General features: G+C 38.9%; 1 protein-coding gene across 4 annotated transcripts in view; it reads right to left on the reverse strand.

Moving 5' to 3' along the window:
• Positions 1-16,591, reverse strand: part of NALCN (sodium leak channel, non-selective) — a 350,272-nt gene that overhangs the window by 210,840 nt on the left and 122,841 nt on the right. For all 4 annotated transcript variants that reach the window (XM_074963156.1, XM_074963170.1, XM_074963152.1 and 1 more), the window contains 3 exons: positions 8,872-9,014; positions 8,648-8,752; positions 6,087-6,173 (listed from right to left, as the gene is read on the reverse strand). In XM_074963156.1, the coding sequence (XP_074819257.1) occupies positions 6,087-6,173; positions 8,648-8,752; positions 8,872-9,014 (335 nt within the window). The remainder of the gene's footprint in view (positions 1-6,086; positions 6,174-8,647; positions 8,753-8,871; positions 9,015-16,591) is intronic.

A 16,591-nucleotide genomic window follows, 5' to 3' on the forward strand; every position in this document is an offset into this window, starting at 1 on the left:
GCAACAATGGTGTTATTTTAGAGTGTTATTTTAGGGTTATTTGCAAGTCAAAAGCAAAACCCCAAATGCTAGTAATTATGGGGGATTATGTCTCATTGGCAATTTCTATCCATTCTGAAAATCTTGAGAAAATTGAATAGGGAGTTTCTGAGATTAAAAGCTCTACCAAAAACACACAATCCTTGGCCTACCTCTAGTGCTTTATTCTTACACACTTCTGTCCTTTCACTAATTAACTCAGTGGGCCAAGAACTTTCTTTATCTTCCCTATGTTCCTCTATTTAGAGACAGTTATTTGGCTATTTATGTGATCTCTACCCCTAATACCTGACCGCCTCATGGTTATTAATAGATTGTATTCTCATGGGACCTATGTGAGGTTGGGAAGAATTTCCCCATTTTACAGATTACCTGATTTATCCAGAATCTACAGGAAATTTATGGCTGATTGAGGAATTGAACCCAGGTCTCCTGACACCCAGTCTAGCACCCCATCCCTTGGACCATTTCCTCCTCTCTGAGACAAAGTGCAATTTGTTGAGGAGATAAATCCTAAATTCTTGATTCTCTAGTCTGTAAACTATTTGCTGCTTGAATACAAAAACTGTCAGAATCTAAATATATCAGTGAATGAATAAATGGAATTTCATCAAAACACAGTCTTAACTGTTGAAAGAGTACCATATTCTTTGTGTTTACAGTAATAATATTTAAAGAGCCCAGAGAAGAATTAAGAAAACCTAACAAAATCTTTATTAAGAAATTTAATTCAAATTATAAAAAAAATCTTCACTAACCTTTCCCAAGAACTCTACCCCTAGCTGTATACTGAGTGACAACACACTTAGCCAATAAATGTCAAGATAGAAATATTATATATTCAGAAGAATCCTCATTGGCTGAAAATATCCTAAGGGATGGACACTTACCTATCAGTCCCTGAAAGATGATTAATCCTTTCATGGGTGTTTTATATACACATCATTTTATATGTCTCTTAAGAAACGTGGAAAAAACCCCTAACAAAACCAAATAAACAACAAACACATCTCTCATTAAGAACTCCAGACTCAGTGAATGCATTGAATATATTGGAAAAGTTGCGGCAACCTTTAGATGCATGACCTATTTAAAATCTATTATATTTTTATTTAAGCAATGGTGCAATTGCATAAAATACTGCATCATAAAGTAAATACATATGCATGGATTTATCAGGTTTCAGAGTAGCAGCCGTGTTAGTCTGTATCCGCAAAAAGAAAAGGAGGACTTGTGGCACCTTAGAGACTAACCAATTTATTTGAGCATAAGCTTTCATAGAATCATAGAATCATAGAATATCAGGGTTGGAAGGGACCTCAGGAGGTCATCTAGTCCAACCCCTTGCTCAAAGCAGGACCAATCCCCAATTTTTGCCCCAGATCCCAAATGGCCCCCTCAAGGATTGAACTCACAACCCTGGGTTTAGCAGGCCAATGCTCAAACCACTGATGAGCTACAGCTCACTTCATCAGATGCATTCAGTGGAAAATACAGTGGGGAGATTTATATACACAGAGAACATGAAACAATGGGTGTTACCATACACACTGTAACCAGAGTGATCAGTTAAGGTGAGCTATTACCAGCAGGAGAGCAGGGGGGGAAAACCTTTTGTAGTGATAATCAAGGTGGGCCATTTCCAGAAGTTGACAAGAACGTCTGAGGAACAGCGGGGGGGGGGGGGAGGGAGGAGGGGTGTGGAGGGGGGCGCCTACGCTACCAGCACTCCCAGCTATCTTCGAGACACCACTGACTTCCTGAGGAAACTACAGTCCATCGGTGATCTTCCTGAAAACACCATCCTGGCCACTATAGATGTAGAAGCCCTCTACACCAACATTCCACAAAAAGATGGACTACAAGCCATCAGGAACAGTATCCCCGATAACGTCATGGCAAACCTGGTGGCTGAACTTTGTGACTTTGTCCTCACCCATAACTATTGCACATTTGGAGACAATGTATACCTTCAAATCAGCGGCACTGCCATGGGTACCCGCATGGCCCCACAGTATGCCAACATTTTTATGGCTGACTTAGAACAATGCTTCCTCGGCTCTCATCCCCTAATGCCCCTACTCTACTTGTGCTACATTGATGACATCTTCATCACCTGGACCAATGGAAAAGAAGCTCTTGAGGAATTCCACCATTATTTCAACAATTTCCATCCCACCATCAACCTCAGCCTGGACCAGTCCACACAAGAGAGCCACTTCCTGGACACTATGGTGCTAATAAGCGATGGTCACATAAACACCACCCTATACCGGAAACCTACTGACCGCTATGCCTACCTACATGCCTCCAGCTTTCACTCTGACCATACCACATGATCCATTGTCTACAGCCAAGCTCTATGATACAACCACATTTGCTCCAACCCCTCAGACAGAGACAAACACCTACAAGATCTCTATCAAGCATTCTTACAACTACAATACCCACCTGCTCAAGTGAAGAAACAGATTGACAGAGCCAGAAGAGTACCCAGAAGTCACCTACTACAGGACAGGCCCAACAAAGAAAATAACAGAACACCACTAGCCATCACCTTCAGCCCCCAACTAAAACCTCTCCAACTCATCATCAAGGATCTACAACCTATCCTGAAGGATGACTCATCACTCTCACAGCTCTTGGGAGACAGGACAGTCCTTGCTTACAGACAGCCCCCCAACCTGAAGCAAATACTCACCAGCAGCCACACACCACACAACAGAACCACTAATCCAGGAACCTATCCTTGCAACAAAGCCCGTTGCCAACTGTGCCCACATATCTATTCAGGAGACACCATCATAGGGCCTAATCACATTAGCCACACCATTAGAGGCTCATTCACCTGCACATCTACCAATGTGATATATGCCATCATGTACCAGCAATGCCCCTCTGCCATGTACATTGGTCAAACTGGACAGTCTCTACGTAAAAGAATAAATGGACACAAATCAGACGTCAAGAATTATAACATTCAAAAACAAGTTGGAGAACACTTCAATCTCTTTGGTCACTCAATTACAGACCTAAAAGTGGCAATTCTTCAACAAAAAAACTTCAAAAACAGACTCCAACGAGAGACTGCTGAACTGGAATTAATTTGCAAACTGGATACAATTAATTTAGGCTTGAATAAAGACTGGGAGTGGATGGGTCATTACACAAAGTAAAACTATTTCCCCATGTTTATTCCCCCACTGTTCCTCAGACGTTCTTGTCAACTGCTGGAAATGGCCCACCTTGATTATCACTACAAAAGGTTCCCCCCGCCCCGCTCTCCTGCTGGTAATAGCTCACCTTAACTGATCACTCTGGTTACAGTGTGTATGGTAACACGCATTGTTTCATGTTCTCTGTGTATATAAATCTCCCCACTGTATTTTCCACTGCATGCATCTGATGAAGTGAACTGTAGCTCACGAAAGCTTATGCTCAAATAAATTTGTTAGTCTCTAAGGTGCCACAAGTCCTCCTTTTCTTTTTATGAATTTATCACACATTTAGAATGCATGTTTTTAAGGGAACGGATTGTGTTTTCCTCTGTGTTTGGAAGGCAACTTGACCCAATTTGGACAGTACTACACTATAAATGACAATTTTGTGCATTGTTTTTTTTGCTTGTCCTTGACCTCCTGCAAGGTAATATATAATTGAGAATCAGCTGGATGTTGATAGGATGGAGTCGTATCAATCTGTCAAAAGAAAACTACTATCTGAATTGCAAAAGTAAAAAGGTCACAGTATCAGCTAAAGCATGAGGTTCCAACTTAATGGAACACAATGTACCATGTGCTTTTATGACTCTTGAAAAAAAACAATATGCCACACCACAGTAATTTAGACAAAGATGAAACAAGCAAGTCAGATGCTATCTTGAACTTCCATTCAATGGTGCTTTCACCATCAGTTTGGCAACATTTTCACCACCACTCGCAATTAGCACTTGAGAAATGATAGGTCTCCATGGCTAACTGATAGTTCTCCAAATGTAACTGTAAACGGGGAATTGTCATCGAGAGCATGTGTTTCCAATGGGGTCCTGCAGGGTTTGGTTCTTGGCCCTTAGCTATTTAACATTTGTATAAATGGCATGTAAGAAAACATGAAATCATCACTGACAAAGTTTGCAGATGATGCAAAAATTGGGGGAGTGGTAAATAATGAAGAGGAAAGGTGTGATTCAGAGTGATTTGGTAAACTGGACACAAACTAACAATATTCATTTTACTATGGCTAAATGTAAATGTATACATCTATGGACAAAGAACATAGGGCATACTTACATTACGGAGCATTCTATCCTGGGAAGCAGTGACTCTAAAACAGATTTGGGGGTTGTGGTAGATAATCAGCTAAACATGAGCTCTCAGTGTAATGCTGTGGCCAGAAGAGTTAATGGAATCACAGGATGCATAAGCAGGGGAATCTTGAGCAGGAGGAGAAAGGTTATTTTACCTCTGTATTTGGCATTGCTGTGATTGCTGCTGGAATACTGTGTCCAGTTCTGATGCCCATAATTAAAAAATTATGTTGATAAATTGGAAAGGGTTCAGAGAAGAGCCATGAGAATGATTAAAAGATTAGAAAACATGCCTTATAGTGAGACACTCCAAGAGCTCAATCTATTTAGCTTAACAAAGAGAAAGTTAAGGGGTGACTTGATTACAGTCTATATAAGTATCTACACAGGGAACAAATATTTAACAAAGAGCTCTTCAATCTATCAGAGAAAGTTATAACAATCCAATGGCTGGAAGCTGAAGCTAGACAAATTCAGACCGGACAAAAGTTTAGAACTTTTAACACTGAGAGAAATTAACCACTGGAACAATTTACCAAGGGTCATGGTGGATTCTCCACTGGAATTATTTGGGGGAAGTTCTATGTCTTGAGTTATACAAGAGGTCAGTCTAGATTATTACAATGGTCCCTTCTGGATTTGGAATCTATGAATCTATAAGAACACAGTGCAGATGATGCTTCGGTAGGCTAGATACTGCCACACCTCAAGAATTTACATTCTTTTGTTGGAACAATTAAGAGATATGCCATGAGTAACAGACATATCACACAATAGTGTGACAAGCTTGTTCAACTTTAATAATGTGCAACTTTCCTGAACTCATGGTAAAAGGCATTTGCCAGGAGACATGCATCAGTTCACGTCCTGCCAGCTTGTACACATACTGTAGCTCACATGCTAAACTGAACATTATCAGAACCATAGCCTGGAAGGCACAGATCATATTATTCTGATTGCTGTAGTGTTTTTGGTGTTGTGTTCTGAAGTAAGGCAGGCTCACTGACAAGTGTCATTCCTTATCATGCAAGACTGAAAGTTATAAATAAAACTTTGTGGTGCTCTACATTGTTTTGTGAATGGAAAATTTGATTTATAAAACATTCTTTATCCTAGTTTTGGATTTACGTAAGGGTTGAGTAAGATGGATTTTCATTAATTCATTATGTAAAACTAAAAATATCAAAATTAAACATTTAAAACATTGTATTAGTTTGAATGTAGGTCTATTGCCTCCCTCTATTAGTCATATTTTTAAGTTGAAAATGGGATTGAAGTATTTTTGTGTTGAGCATGTTATCTGGCCCACTTTTTAGTGCACACTATTGTATTTTGGGATCAATAACTGGGCATATTATACACCTAACTCGTGGGTGGGATTGATTTGTAGGGAAGGATGTGGAGGTAAAGAAGGATTATTTAAATTATTTTAGGTAATAAAATAATATTTTAAAAACCTTTTTTTAAAATGACAACATCAAACAGTCCCTTTATAAAGAATGTACTTTTCTAGACAAACATTATAAAATGCCTTATAATTTGGGATGAAGTCCATACTACTTTCTTTGCTGATCTTATGTTTCATGAGCACATGCAGTATGACTTGGTAAGTTACCAATAAATGTAAGGCAATTCATGATTAATATTATTGCAGCTGTAATTTCTTACCAACAGCCACTCTAAGCCAACATTCACACACTACTGTTCACACCGATTGATTTATTTTAAAAAGGTACCGTACCTGTAGACATGCTGGAGCTCTACCCTGGGGTTTATTCATATCAACAGCCACTAGCTGCCAGCCTCCAGCAGCATCTTCATGAAACATCTTGAAGAGGAAAATACTTGTCAGAAGCATTTTACATAATGATAAATACAAGTGAAACTTGTGATATATATTATTTAGGATCTGCTCATATTCTGATCTCTGCGCTCTTAAAGAAAGAGGGAAATGGTTCTTATTGTTACAGAATACACAAGATAGATCTCACCATTTTCCTATTTTAATAACAATTCTGCCAGAACAATAACTTTTTGCATGCAGAATTTCATTCAGATAATATGAAAAACCGCATTACATCTACCTAATAATTGGTCCTAATATATTAGTACTAATTATACTAACTAGTTCAGAGTGGATCTGTTCAGCACTATTTGTTTTGTAGAATCTCTCAGAACAAAGCTCCTCATCTATTCAGCATATTTAGAAGAAACCCAGCCATCTTACATTCTTGTTAAAAGCAAGTTTCATGGTGGCCTTTTGCAGAACTCCCTGGGATTTATACCAAGGGAACAATAATAAATCACACCATGCCCTTTTACTGACAAAAGTACTTTACACCAAGGGTCAGAATCTGATCTTTTTTACACTGCATATCCACAGTAAGTCCATAGTAGTTCAATGCAGTTACTCTGACAATACAGGGGTATAATTAAAAATGTGGAGTGAAATCCTGGCTTCACTGAAATCACTGGCAAAACTCTCATTGACTTCGGTGGGCCAGGATTTCACCCCAGCCTTTAGACAACAGAACATGTATATAAAATGGCTTTAGGTCATAAAAAGATGTAGGTTGATTGGCATAAGAAATGTGTCCTGAAAGCCATTAACAGAAAATGTGTATATGTTCCTGTGAAGACAATGAGCTACACTAATTTTTTACTCAACATCTGAGAGAATTCCCTTTATACCACTTACTTCAGCAGCCCATAAACACCTGAGAGCCGACTTTTCTTTGATCAGTAGTAGACTAATTTTCTGCACAAGTTAATTGATTTGTCAAGTGGGCAAATGAAGTAAATCATACAGCGAAAGTACAGAAGAAAATTTTGTCAAGGTCACTTCATGCCCAACACAAGAAATATAGTCCATTTTTATATGGCACTTTGTATTGGAAAGGCTCCTTTAGAGAATTCTGACCAATACAGAAACAGTAGAAGCATTTTTTTATAGTCTGTTAAACTAGATTCCCATTATGTCAGTGTTTCAGGTAACCTCACTTTTTGGAACAAGACAGCCATTAACCTGTCTACAGTCCACAAATTATTTTTATTCTGTGATATGATGGTTTTCATATCTAATGTGGTCTGATGACGTTATCCTTAGTGTTTCTATTTTCCCCAAATGTGGCTGCTTCTGGAGTTTCCCCATAGAGACCTGTCTGTCACAGACCCTAGTTAATTCACAGAGGCTGCGGCATTAAAACTAGGGACGTGACAGGTAGTAAACCCAGATCTGATTTGTACACTGATGTGCTATGTTTGGTGGAATCATCTTCACACAGAATTACACTTGGCCTAGGCCAGGTTTCAGCTAAGATCGTGGTCTCAACAATAACCTTATGCCAATGAGTTTCATAGGCAAAGTGTGGATTGTGTGAAAAAGTATTTCCTGTTAGGAGTAATGTGAAGGAGCAAATTTTAAACTGATAAAAAGAAAAATGTTCTGACACAAGCTATACTTAGATTGCAGAACTCAATGCCACAAGATATCATGGAGCCCAAGAAACGAGCAGGATTCACTAAAGGACTGGACATTCATATGGATAACACAAATTTCCAGAGTTATAATAGAAAATATTAAACAAAATAATTTTGGAAGAGATTTACACTCTTATTCTTTAGGGCACAAACTAACATCCAAATATCGTGGGATAGGAAGAAATTTTCCTTACGGGGAAGTTTCCCATATCTGCCTTCTGTAGGGTTTTTTCCATGTTCCTCTCAGGCAGCTAGTACTGGCCACAACCAGACACAAGATACTGCACTAGGTAGACAACTGTTCTGAAGAAGCATGGCCATTCCCACATGCTAGATACTTAAAATAGCCTCTGTGATGATGCAGCAGACATTTTAAGTCTGGACAGAGCGTGCACAAGGGGGGGCAAGCAGGGGCACCCCCCACCAATAATCAGTGAGGGGCACAGAACTCCTCCAGCTCTGGGCTGCGGCGGAGAGAACAAGCTCCTCCAGCCACAGAGCTGCGGCGGGAAGAGCCCATATTCCAAAACCCAAATATTATATGGAAGCAAAAAATAAAAAGGAATCATTCGATCTCTAATTATGATGGACAAATGGGCAGTGTGTACAGTATATAACAAGATGTGCCCACGAACAATGGCTTGATTATGTTCTATTATATTTTTAAGATACCCTATTTGAATGATACACTCTATCATATAGAATGTACTGAAACTAGGCAATAGCTAGCAGGGATTTCTGGTTTACTACTTTGCAATAAATTAAAAACAGAGGTATCCAAACAATATCTCAGTATTCAGAGCTATAACATCAGCACTCTACCTGGGTAGTAGCTGTTGAGGTGGTACTGCTTCTGGACCCCCACATCTGCTGGAATTGCACTCTTATTTCAGCAAATGTTTCAATGATGACAGCGATGAACACGTTCTACAAGAAAAATTAAAAGCAAAGGCTTACCAGGAAGCTCAGCAGGTGGAAAAGAGCAGAAATTCAGTCAAACATGATTTATATTCCAGGCAGGTTTAAAAGAACAAATTGTTCAGTACCTTAACGAGCCAGGCAAGAAAGAAAATTAAGGTGATGAAATAGAAGTATGAACGCCATCGGGGAAAACTGTCAATTGCTCTATACATAAGGAATACCCAGCCTTCTTGAGAAGCAGCTTCATAAACAGTAAATATGCTGGTGCCTGTTGATGAAAAATGAAAATATTTTAAATAAAAAATAAACATTTTCAAGATCTGCAAGCAATCATCTTTCATCCATTTCCTTTTTGTAAATGGTAAAGGTCCCCCAAAAGAAGTAGCTCTTCATGCACACTTGAATGTTGTTTCTTCTTATGATTGGATCTAAATTGCTTTTACATTACAGTGTTCCACATCCACTTCTTGGATACATACACACAGCCCTCTGGATCACTTTAATGGGAAACGTACAAATGACTCCAAAGGCAGAACTCAGCCCACTGTAAGTAATCTCAGTATTATCTGTGAGAAAAGTTGAATTAAACTATCAGGATTGTTGACCAGCAGGAGAAATGAGTTTGAATTTATTTGCATTAATAAAGCAAATATAAATTAGGTAATCAACAATATACAGCAAGGTATGTGATTAAGCTGGTAAAGGTAATCATACTCAAGTATTTACCCAAATGCATTTGAACACTGCAAAAGTGCACATATCTATTACAGCCACACTAATTTAAGTGCCTTATTGCTTTTAGGAAATACTTTTCAAAAGCATTTTAAAATTAAAGTTATTCAGTCTTTGGAGAGTAGGGGGTGGATGGAAAGTTGTAAGTTTCTATGTGTATGGAAACCTATTTGATTTAAAAATGTATTGCTAAAAGTTATATTTTTCCAGTTTTAAGGAACTACAAACTTTAGGAGCCAAGAGCATCCTCAAGTCTGGAGCCAATTTTTGCAAACTGACTCTTGTGCTTGTCATCCGACAACCAAACGTTGAAATCTAAAGAGGAGAGCACCCACTCTCTTCTGTAGCTACTGGCAACCTTTCTGATACCATTTCAATGGAACGGCGATTTCATGGGTGAAGGAAAAGAAAAGAAAAGAAAGAAAGAAAGAAAGAAAGAAAGAAAGAAAGAAAGAAAGAAAGAAAGAAAGAAAGAAAGAAAGAAAGAAAGAAAGAAAGAAAGAAAGAAAGAAATTTTAAAAATGAAAAAAGTAGTCCTATTTATGTATCTGCTAAAGAAGCTTGCTGAATTTGGTACCAAATGCCCAATAAACATTGCTCCAATAAAGGGGCACAGTCCTGCAACCCTTCATTCCACGTGAGAAGGGACTGCAGGATCAAGGCCTTGGGTTATTCTTTTTAAATTTTATTTCATTATATTGGTTTGTATTTATCCTTCTGATAATGGCTCAATCATAAAGATGGTTATCTGAAAACAAAACTATGACCATTGCCTTTCATACTGACCAGTTTTGTATCATTTTTCTCTTGTGGCTTCCTTGGTCTATTTATTGCATACAGCTGTTGTCCTTTGTCTTATACTTACACAGAGTGGGTCGTGACCCTGTTTTAATGGGGTCGCCAGTGCTGGTGTTAGATTTGCCGGGGCCAAGCCCAAGCCCCACCGCCCCGGCCAAAACCAAAGCCCGAGGGGCTTCAGCCCTGGGTGACAAGGCTCAGGTTACAGGCACCCCACCTGGGTCTGAAGCCCTTGAGCTTCAACTTTGACCCCCCCATCCTCTACCCACCTGGGATGGTGGGACTCGAACAGTCTCAAGCTTAGGTCCCCACTCCTGTGGTCCTGTACTCATTTTTATTGTCAGAAGGGAGTCGCAGTGCAATGAAGTTTGAGAACCCCTAGCCTGTGGCATTCAAATGCCTAATGGATGTCAGCCAGTCCTTGAAAAATTAGACTTTCTTTATGTATGTATCTGATTTTGGAGGCTGGTGTTTTCTGGGTCTGGACATAGAGATCACCCAGTTATAATGATCAGGGTTGTGAGATATTCTCTTTTATTGTACTAGAAGAAAATTCCATTCCATTATGTGGTGAAAAACCCCAAGATATATTAGTTTTAGGAGAAAATCAGACAAATGAAAATACATTGGCTGCTATTAAAAACACAACAAACTATGTATTGCTGCCTGTAAAACACTCATTTTCCAGTTTGTGGATCACTAATTTCTTTAATTTAGTAGTAGCCACCAGGTGGCGATCATGCACCTTGTGCACACCTATAACACCAGAGAGTGAGCTAATAGGGACTGTGCATGCTGTCTAATTCTAATCTCAAACAATTTTACCATAGGATGATTTTGATTTCCAGGGTGGACATCACTACACTGGTTTTCTTTATCCTCATTTATTGAACTACTTATTGTATTCTCTCCCTATACACCTTATAAAGGCTTTGGGAAAGGTTACAGCCATACAGAAATAATTTAATCTCACAACCTTAGAAATGTTATCAACCATGTACCATTTTTATTCCTGTACACTGGGAAAGTCATGATGGTGACTACTCCCACAAAGCAGGGATATTCTCACTGAAGAGTCTATTTTTAATTTCTTTATTATCTTTTGGTAGTAAAGTCTTTGTAAAGATTCTGAGTAGGTCATAGATTCTTTCGATGTCTTGTAGTGAGCTATGTTGGAACCAGAAGGAAATATGGACTGCCCAAGAATGTAAGAGCAAAACTGGATGAGTTTCTGGGGAGCAAATCTTTCGATGTGGTTGAAACTACAAGAAGATCAACCCCCCTGAATGAATGGATAAGTCAATGTTTCCTTGCCTCTGAAACAAGCAAATCAAACTTTTACTCTTCAAAACCCCCTCACCAATCAACTAGCTAATGGGAGGCTGAGGGAAAGAAGAGAAGGGTGACTGCCCTGTCACCCTTTCCAAACCCCAACTACTGTATTGCTGTTAGGGAAGAATTGGCAAGAGAGGTACTAGAATACAGAATTAACTCGGTGAAGTGTGCTGGAGAACACTGCTGTTTTCTCCATTTGGGGCAATAGAGTCCTATTCTGAAAACTACATCTCATTGCAAATCCTGTGGACATGTAGTGACCTGAAACATATAGTGTCTGCATGTCCTGGGTTTTTCATTTTGCAAATCTGGTCACCTATGAAAGGGTAAATAAAGTATTAAGATCGCTTTGGAAAGGACCCTGTCAAGGGAGTATGCATCCTAGGGTGGAGGGAAGGGCTGCAGATATAAGCGCTGACCATCTCTCCACGTTGTGCTACAGAGCTAAAGATGAAAAATAGAAGGGAAATTGCTACTTAGATGATTTGCAGTAAATAATTTGATAAATTTAAACTTATTGTTCACAAATCACCCACAAACACGTCATGATTTTTATAAATTTGTTCACTGTTTGCAGTTGTTTAATGAGCGGTATGAATGAATGAATTTTGGCCTTTAGAATGCCTACACAATGGTCACTGTGAACGTTTGCTATTCATGATGTCTCCACATGACTGGTCTCTTAAATCATGTAGCAATTGTTTCTGCTCCCTGATTTGACGACTTAAACTTTATAAACAAAGAAGACACCCTTTTGGATTATAAAGGAATGTGTTGGGTGAATAGCTGCACAAGCTTTTCACACTGGCCACAAGGGCACTCTGGTGTGAATATTCATGGATATTTATTCACATTAGCTTTTGTGACACTTCTGCTTGTAATGAACATTCTTGCGAATAAAACCTCCCTCACCCTCAATGTTCACAAATAAAAGGTACTGGGAATACCAGCAAAGCGAATCAGTAGGTTTTATTTGCATAAATATTCATTAATCTTCCTTTTTTTATATTCACATGGCTCTAGTGCTAATAACTTGTTGTGCACTCATTGTGTTGGCCTTTTGGGTGGCAACTTTGAAAAGCCCACTGGCATTTCAGGAAAAACAAGGAATTGCTGAACTGATAAATTGTTCACACCTTACATGCCACTATCTGGTACTTTTGCATAGAATTGCAAGGAATTTAAAATACAAGGATTTAAGAAAAAGACTTAATACAATCTTAAATTGTAGCATTCAAGGATAATATTAGTGACAAATAGCTACTGCTCTCAATGAGCATATTACCCAAGAACAATAAGTGGCCTCCATTGTTGCCTTCAGCTTTCCACAAGTTTATTGGCTTCTACTCTGTCCAAAAACCAGAGCAAGAGACTATCACAGTGACCAGGCTAATCACACCTCTGACTTCTCCTGGTCTCTTTGAGCGCACCCCCTCAGGTATCAGGCCATGCACTGTCACCTCTCTTGGGGTGCAATCACACAATTCTCCCACTCTTAAACCTGGCCTTGGGCTGCAATCCTCTGGTACTTACTGTGATTACCTCAGAGGGCCTGACTTAGGTTCAGCACCTATAGGACAAATGACAAGTGGTACCAGTGACCAGACAACCTTCTTAAAGCAAACCATTATTTTATTTAGAACCAAAGAATTTCTGAGAAAACAGATCTTAAAACAATAAACAGTGTATATGCTTGCCTATTTTCCCCTGAGGCTTTTTCCCTGTCTCTGTCATCCATGTCAGACTCTCTCACCAGGAACACTCAACTCCTCTCTCTCTCTCTCTCTCCAGGGAGTCCTTTTAACCAGTGTCCCTTTGATCTCTAGTCTTCCAGCTGGGGCTAAACAGCTATGTACCTTTGGGATGGACCCTGGAAGTAGGCCACTGTCCTGTTATTCTCCCCCAAGTTTTCCTTACTTATCTAGAACTGTAACTGCCCCCACCCCCACCCCAAAGTGTTGGTTGGGAGGTTTCTTATCTAGAGCTGGTTTGCTTGTCTGCTTGTTTTTCCAACAGCCTCTTATTAAGCTAGACGAATACATTAATACAGGAAAGTGTAATAACCCAATATAACTATACAGTGACTTTACCACACTGACATACTGTACAGTATTTGCAAAATTGTTATATGTCAGTATTCTCAGATTATTCCATAATAGCTTCACATCCACCTCAGAGACAACAGGCCTTTAGAATGATTTTTACACTATATATTATTAGTTCCTTTGGTATTTCAAACAGTTTATTTCCTGAAAGAAATCTAACAAAAGCCAGCAAGTTTCATATTTTACTACAGCAAAATGGGTGAATCTTATATTCGAAAAACGTACAAGTTCAAAGAATTCCCCAACCTCCTTATGTTAATACCTGTTTCATAAAGGCTATGGTGTTCTTTTGGGGCAGAAAAAGCATGTACACCTATTGAATAAATCTGTCGTACAGTTACTTGGTGAGCTTTGGATTTAATTAAGCATTACACACTAGACCTAGCAACTTCAGCTGTCATGATACTTTCAGATGTTAAGTCCTTAGGGAAAAATCCTTCTGTCAGATCTGCAGGGTAGATCTGAAACTCAGCATAAATGGGAACTTATTTCAGTGGTAACACTGGAAGTGTTCCTTCTCTGGTTGTTTCCTGATCCAAGCAAAGATCTGCACCTGTGGAGCACCACAATTACTTTAGACACAACATTTATGAAAAAGGACAGTTGGACCAATATGAAGTTTGTCTGCCTCAATTATTCTACATCTGGGCAAGCATTTCAGATCTTGTCAGGATGAAGACTATCTCAGGTGCAAACAAATTCGCTCTCTGAGGAAAAATAACTGGAGTTCCCCAGTTAACACCAAGGTGCAGATGTCAGAAGATGCACAGACATACCCATATTTACCACACTGATACCTGCTGATGGAAGTATCACAGAGCAAGCCACAGCAATCAAGGTCTGCAAGTGGAAAGCTCCCAGAGTAATTCACCCTCCATGTTGCTAATGTGGGATAGCATCTTCTGACAGGTACAATCTGGCTCATGCAAAACTAAAGTTGCATATAGATACATTTTCCTTATCAAGGATCCTAATTGTTAAAATATTCACTTCTTAGATCCAGAAACCAAGGAGAGGAGCTCTAGGCCTCAGCTTTAAAATGACAAATGTTGTGAAGATGGGCTCTTCCCAATGAAATGTCTCTGATTTACAGTATCAGTCTTCAAGTAGAGTACATGAGTGTTATAGTAAATGTTATGAGAAAATAGTGTAACATAAACCCTATTAAGCTGAAGTGAGGCACTATAATTTAAGTTAATTTATTCCTCAGAGAATGCACCAACTACCTTGTTAAAGAATGACTTTTTACTGTATAAATATTAAAATACTTTATTTAAATAAAATGCCTTTAACAGTGGCAGTACAGACACCAAACACACAGAAATCCACATAAACTCCTGTGTTCAAAATGAGTAACAGAAGTCAGCAGCTTGTTATCTTAGGCAAGCAAACGTGAGATATTATATATTTTGGATCTTTAATCGGCAATATACTAAAATACTGAGAATGTCTGGAACTGAAAATCAGTAGGTGTAGTGATGGATTCATTGCCAGACAGAAAGCTGAATGTGCAAAAATTCTTTGGAAAAAAATATGTAATTCACTGTTGACTTTCATTGTCTGTCAATCATAATCATTCAGTTGCAGCATTAAATTATTCTGCAAGATTGTCTTGGTTATAGCAGTCTCATCCCTCATAAAAGAACTTAGGAAACAGCAAGACTAATTGATATCATAGGCTCAGCTAATTTGCTTTAATTAATCAAAAATTTCTCTGCTATTTAAAAAGGAAGAAAGGAATCCATGTCTAGGACTATGGAAGGATGAGGCCATGTAGAGCACAGTAACAGTCGTATCCTAAAAACATCCGATGTCTAAACCAACTGAATTGAAGTTTTGTTCACAGGGAAAGTTAAAATGGGAAGTATAGCTCCAAACTGGACCAAATGGGAAGCTCTTTATTGGGACTACCATCTGGCAAACCAGCATCACCATTCTTGTAAGCAGAAGAATGGATGGGAGAATAAAAAGCTGTGGGAGAAAAAGATGAAGGGGTGGGTGCAAGTGTGGGGAGGAGACCAAGCCCTTCAAGGCAACTGGATGTCTTTACCCATTTATTGGTAAACTTTTGAACAAATCAGAGAAGCTCAATCCAAACAGATTCTAGCCAAACCAAGGTTAGGAGAGCTTTCTACAGAAAGGAGATCACTGCCTAGGAAAGCAATAAGGAAAGTTACTGTAAGTGACTTTCAGTCTTATTGCAATCAAGTTTTATTCTACCTCACAGGGAGCGTTTCAGTGCCTGGATATTCCTAATTTTCATTCAGAGCAAAACCCATTCTACAAAAGCAAAACAAAAAACAGCACAACCAGCTTACCTACCCCAAATTCATAAATACTTGTTTTTAAAAAAGGAAGATAGTAACATCTAAAAACTCAAAAAGAAAAATCCTACCCCCAAGCAGAGCTTTATTTGGACTATATCAAAGTGCCAAAGACTCCATAAAATCCATTAGGGACTTAGCTATTGTTATTGATCTTACGTGGAAAGTGCTCAGCAACTATCTTGAATGGCAACAGTATAAAACCCTTAGAGAGATTTCAAGGATGCAATTCCAGCCCTTGAGTAAATAACTTCCCATAGTCAAGAAGAGGCAACTTGCTAAAGGTGCCTTGACAACAAATGCTGATGTTGCTGATGCTGCCATTGGTTCTACACAATTCCACTTGAGGTTACTGTGAGTTGTACATGTCTATTTGAGGGTGTAATTTGGCCCTAATGATTAGATCAGCTTCTTCCTTTAGGTCTGAGATTGTCCGACTTTAGGTACTCAGCTTTCCATGGTAACTGGAAATCACGCTGGTGGGCACACATTAAGGCCAAAACTTTCATAAGTGTCCAGTGGGTTTGGATGTGTCAATTTTCAAAATGACA

This window comes from Natator depressus, chromosome 1, assembly GCF_965152275.1.
Source record: "Natator depressus isolate rNatDep1 chromosome 1, rNatDep2.hap1, whole genome shotgun sequence".
Classification (NCBI taxonomy): domain Eukaryota; kingdom Metazoa; phylum Chordata; order Testudines; family Cheloniidae; genus Natator; species Natator depressus.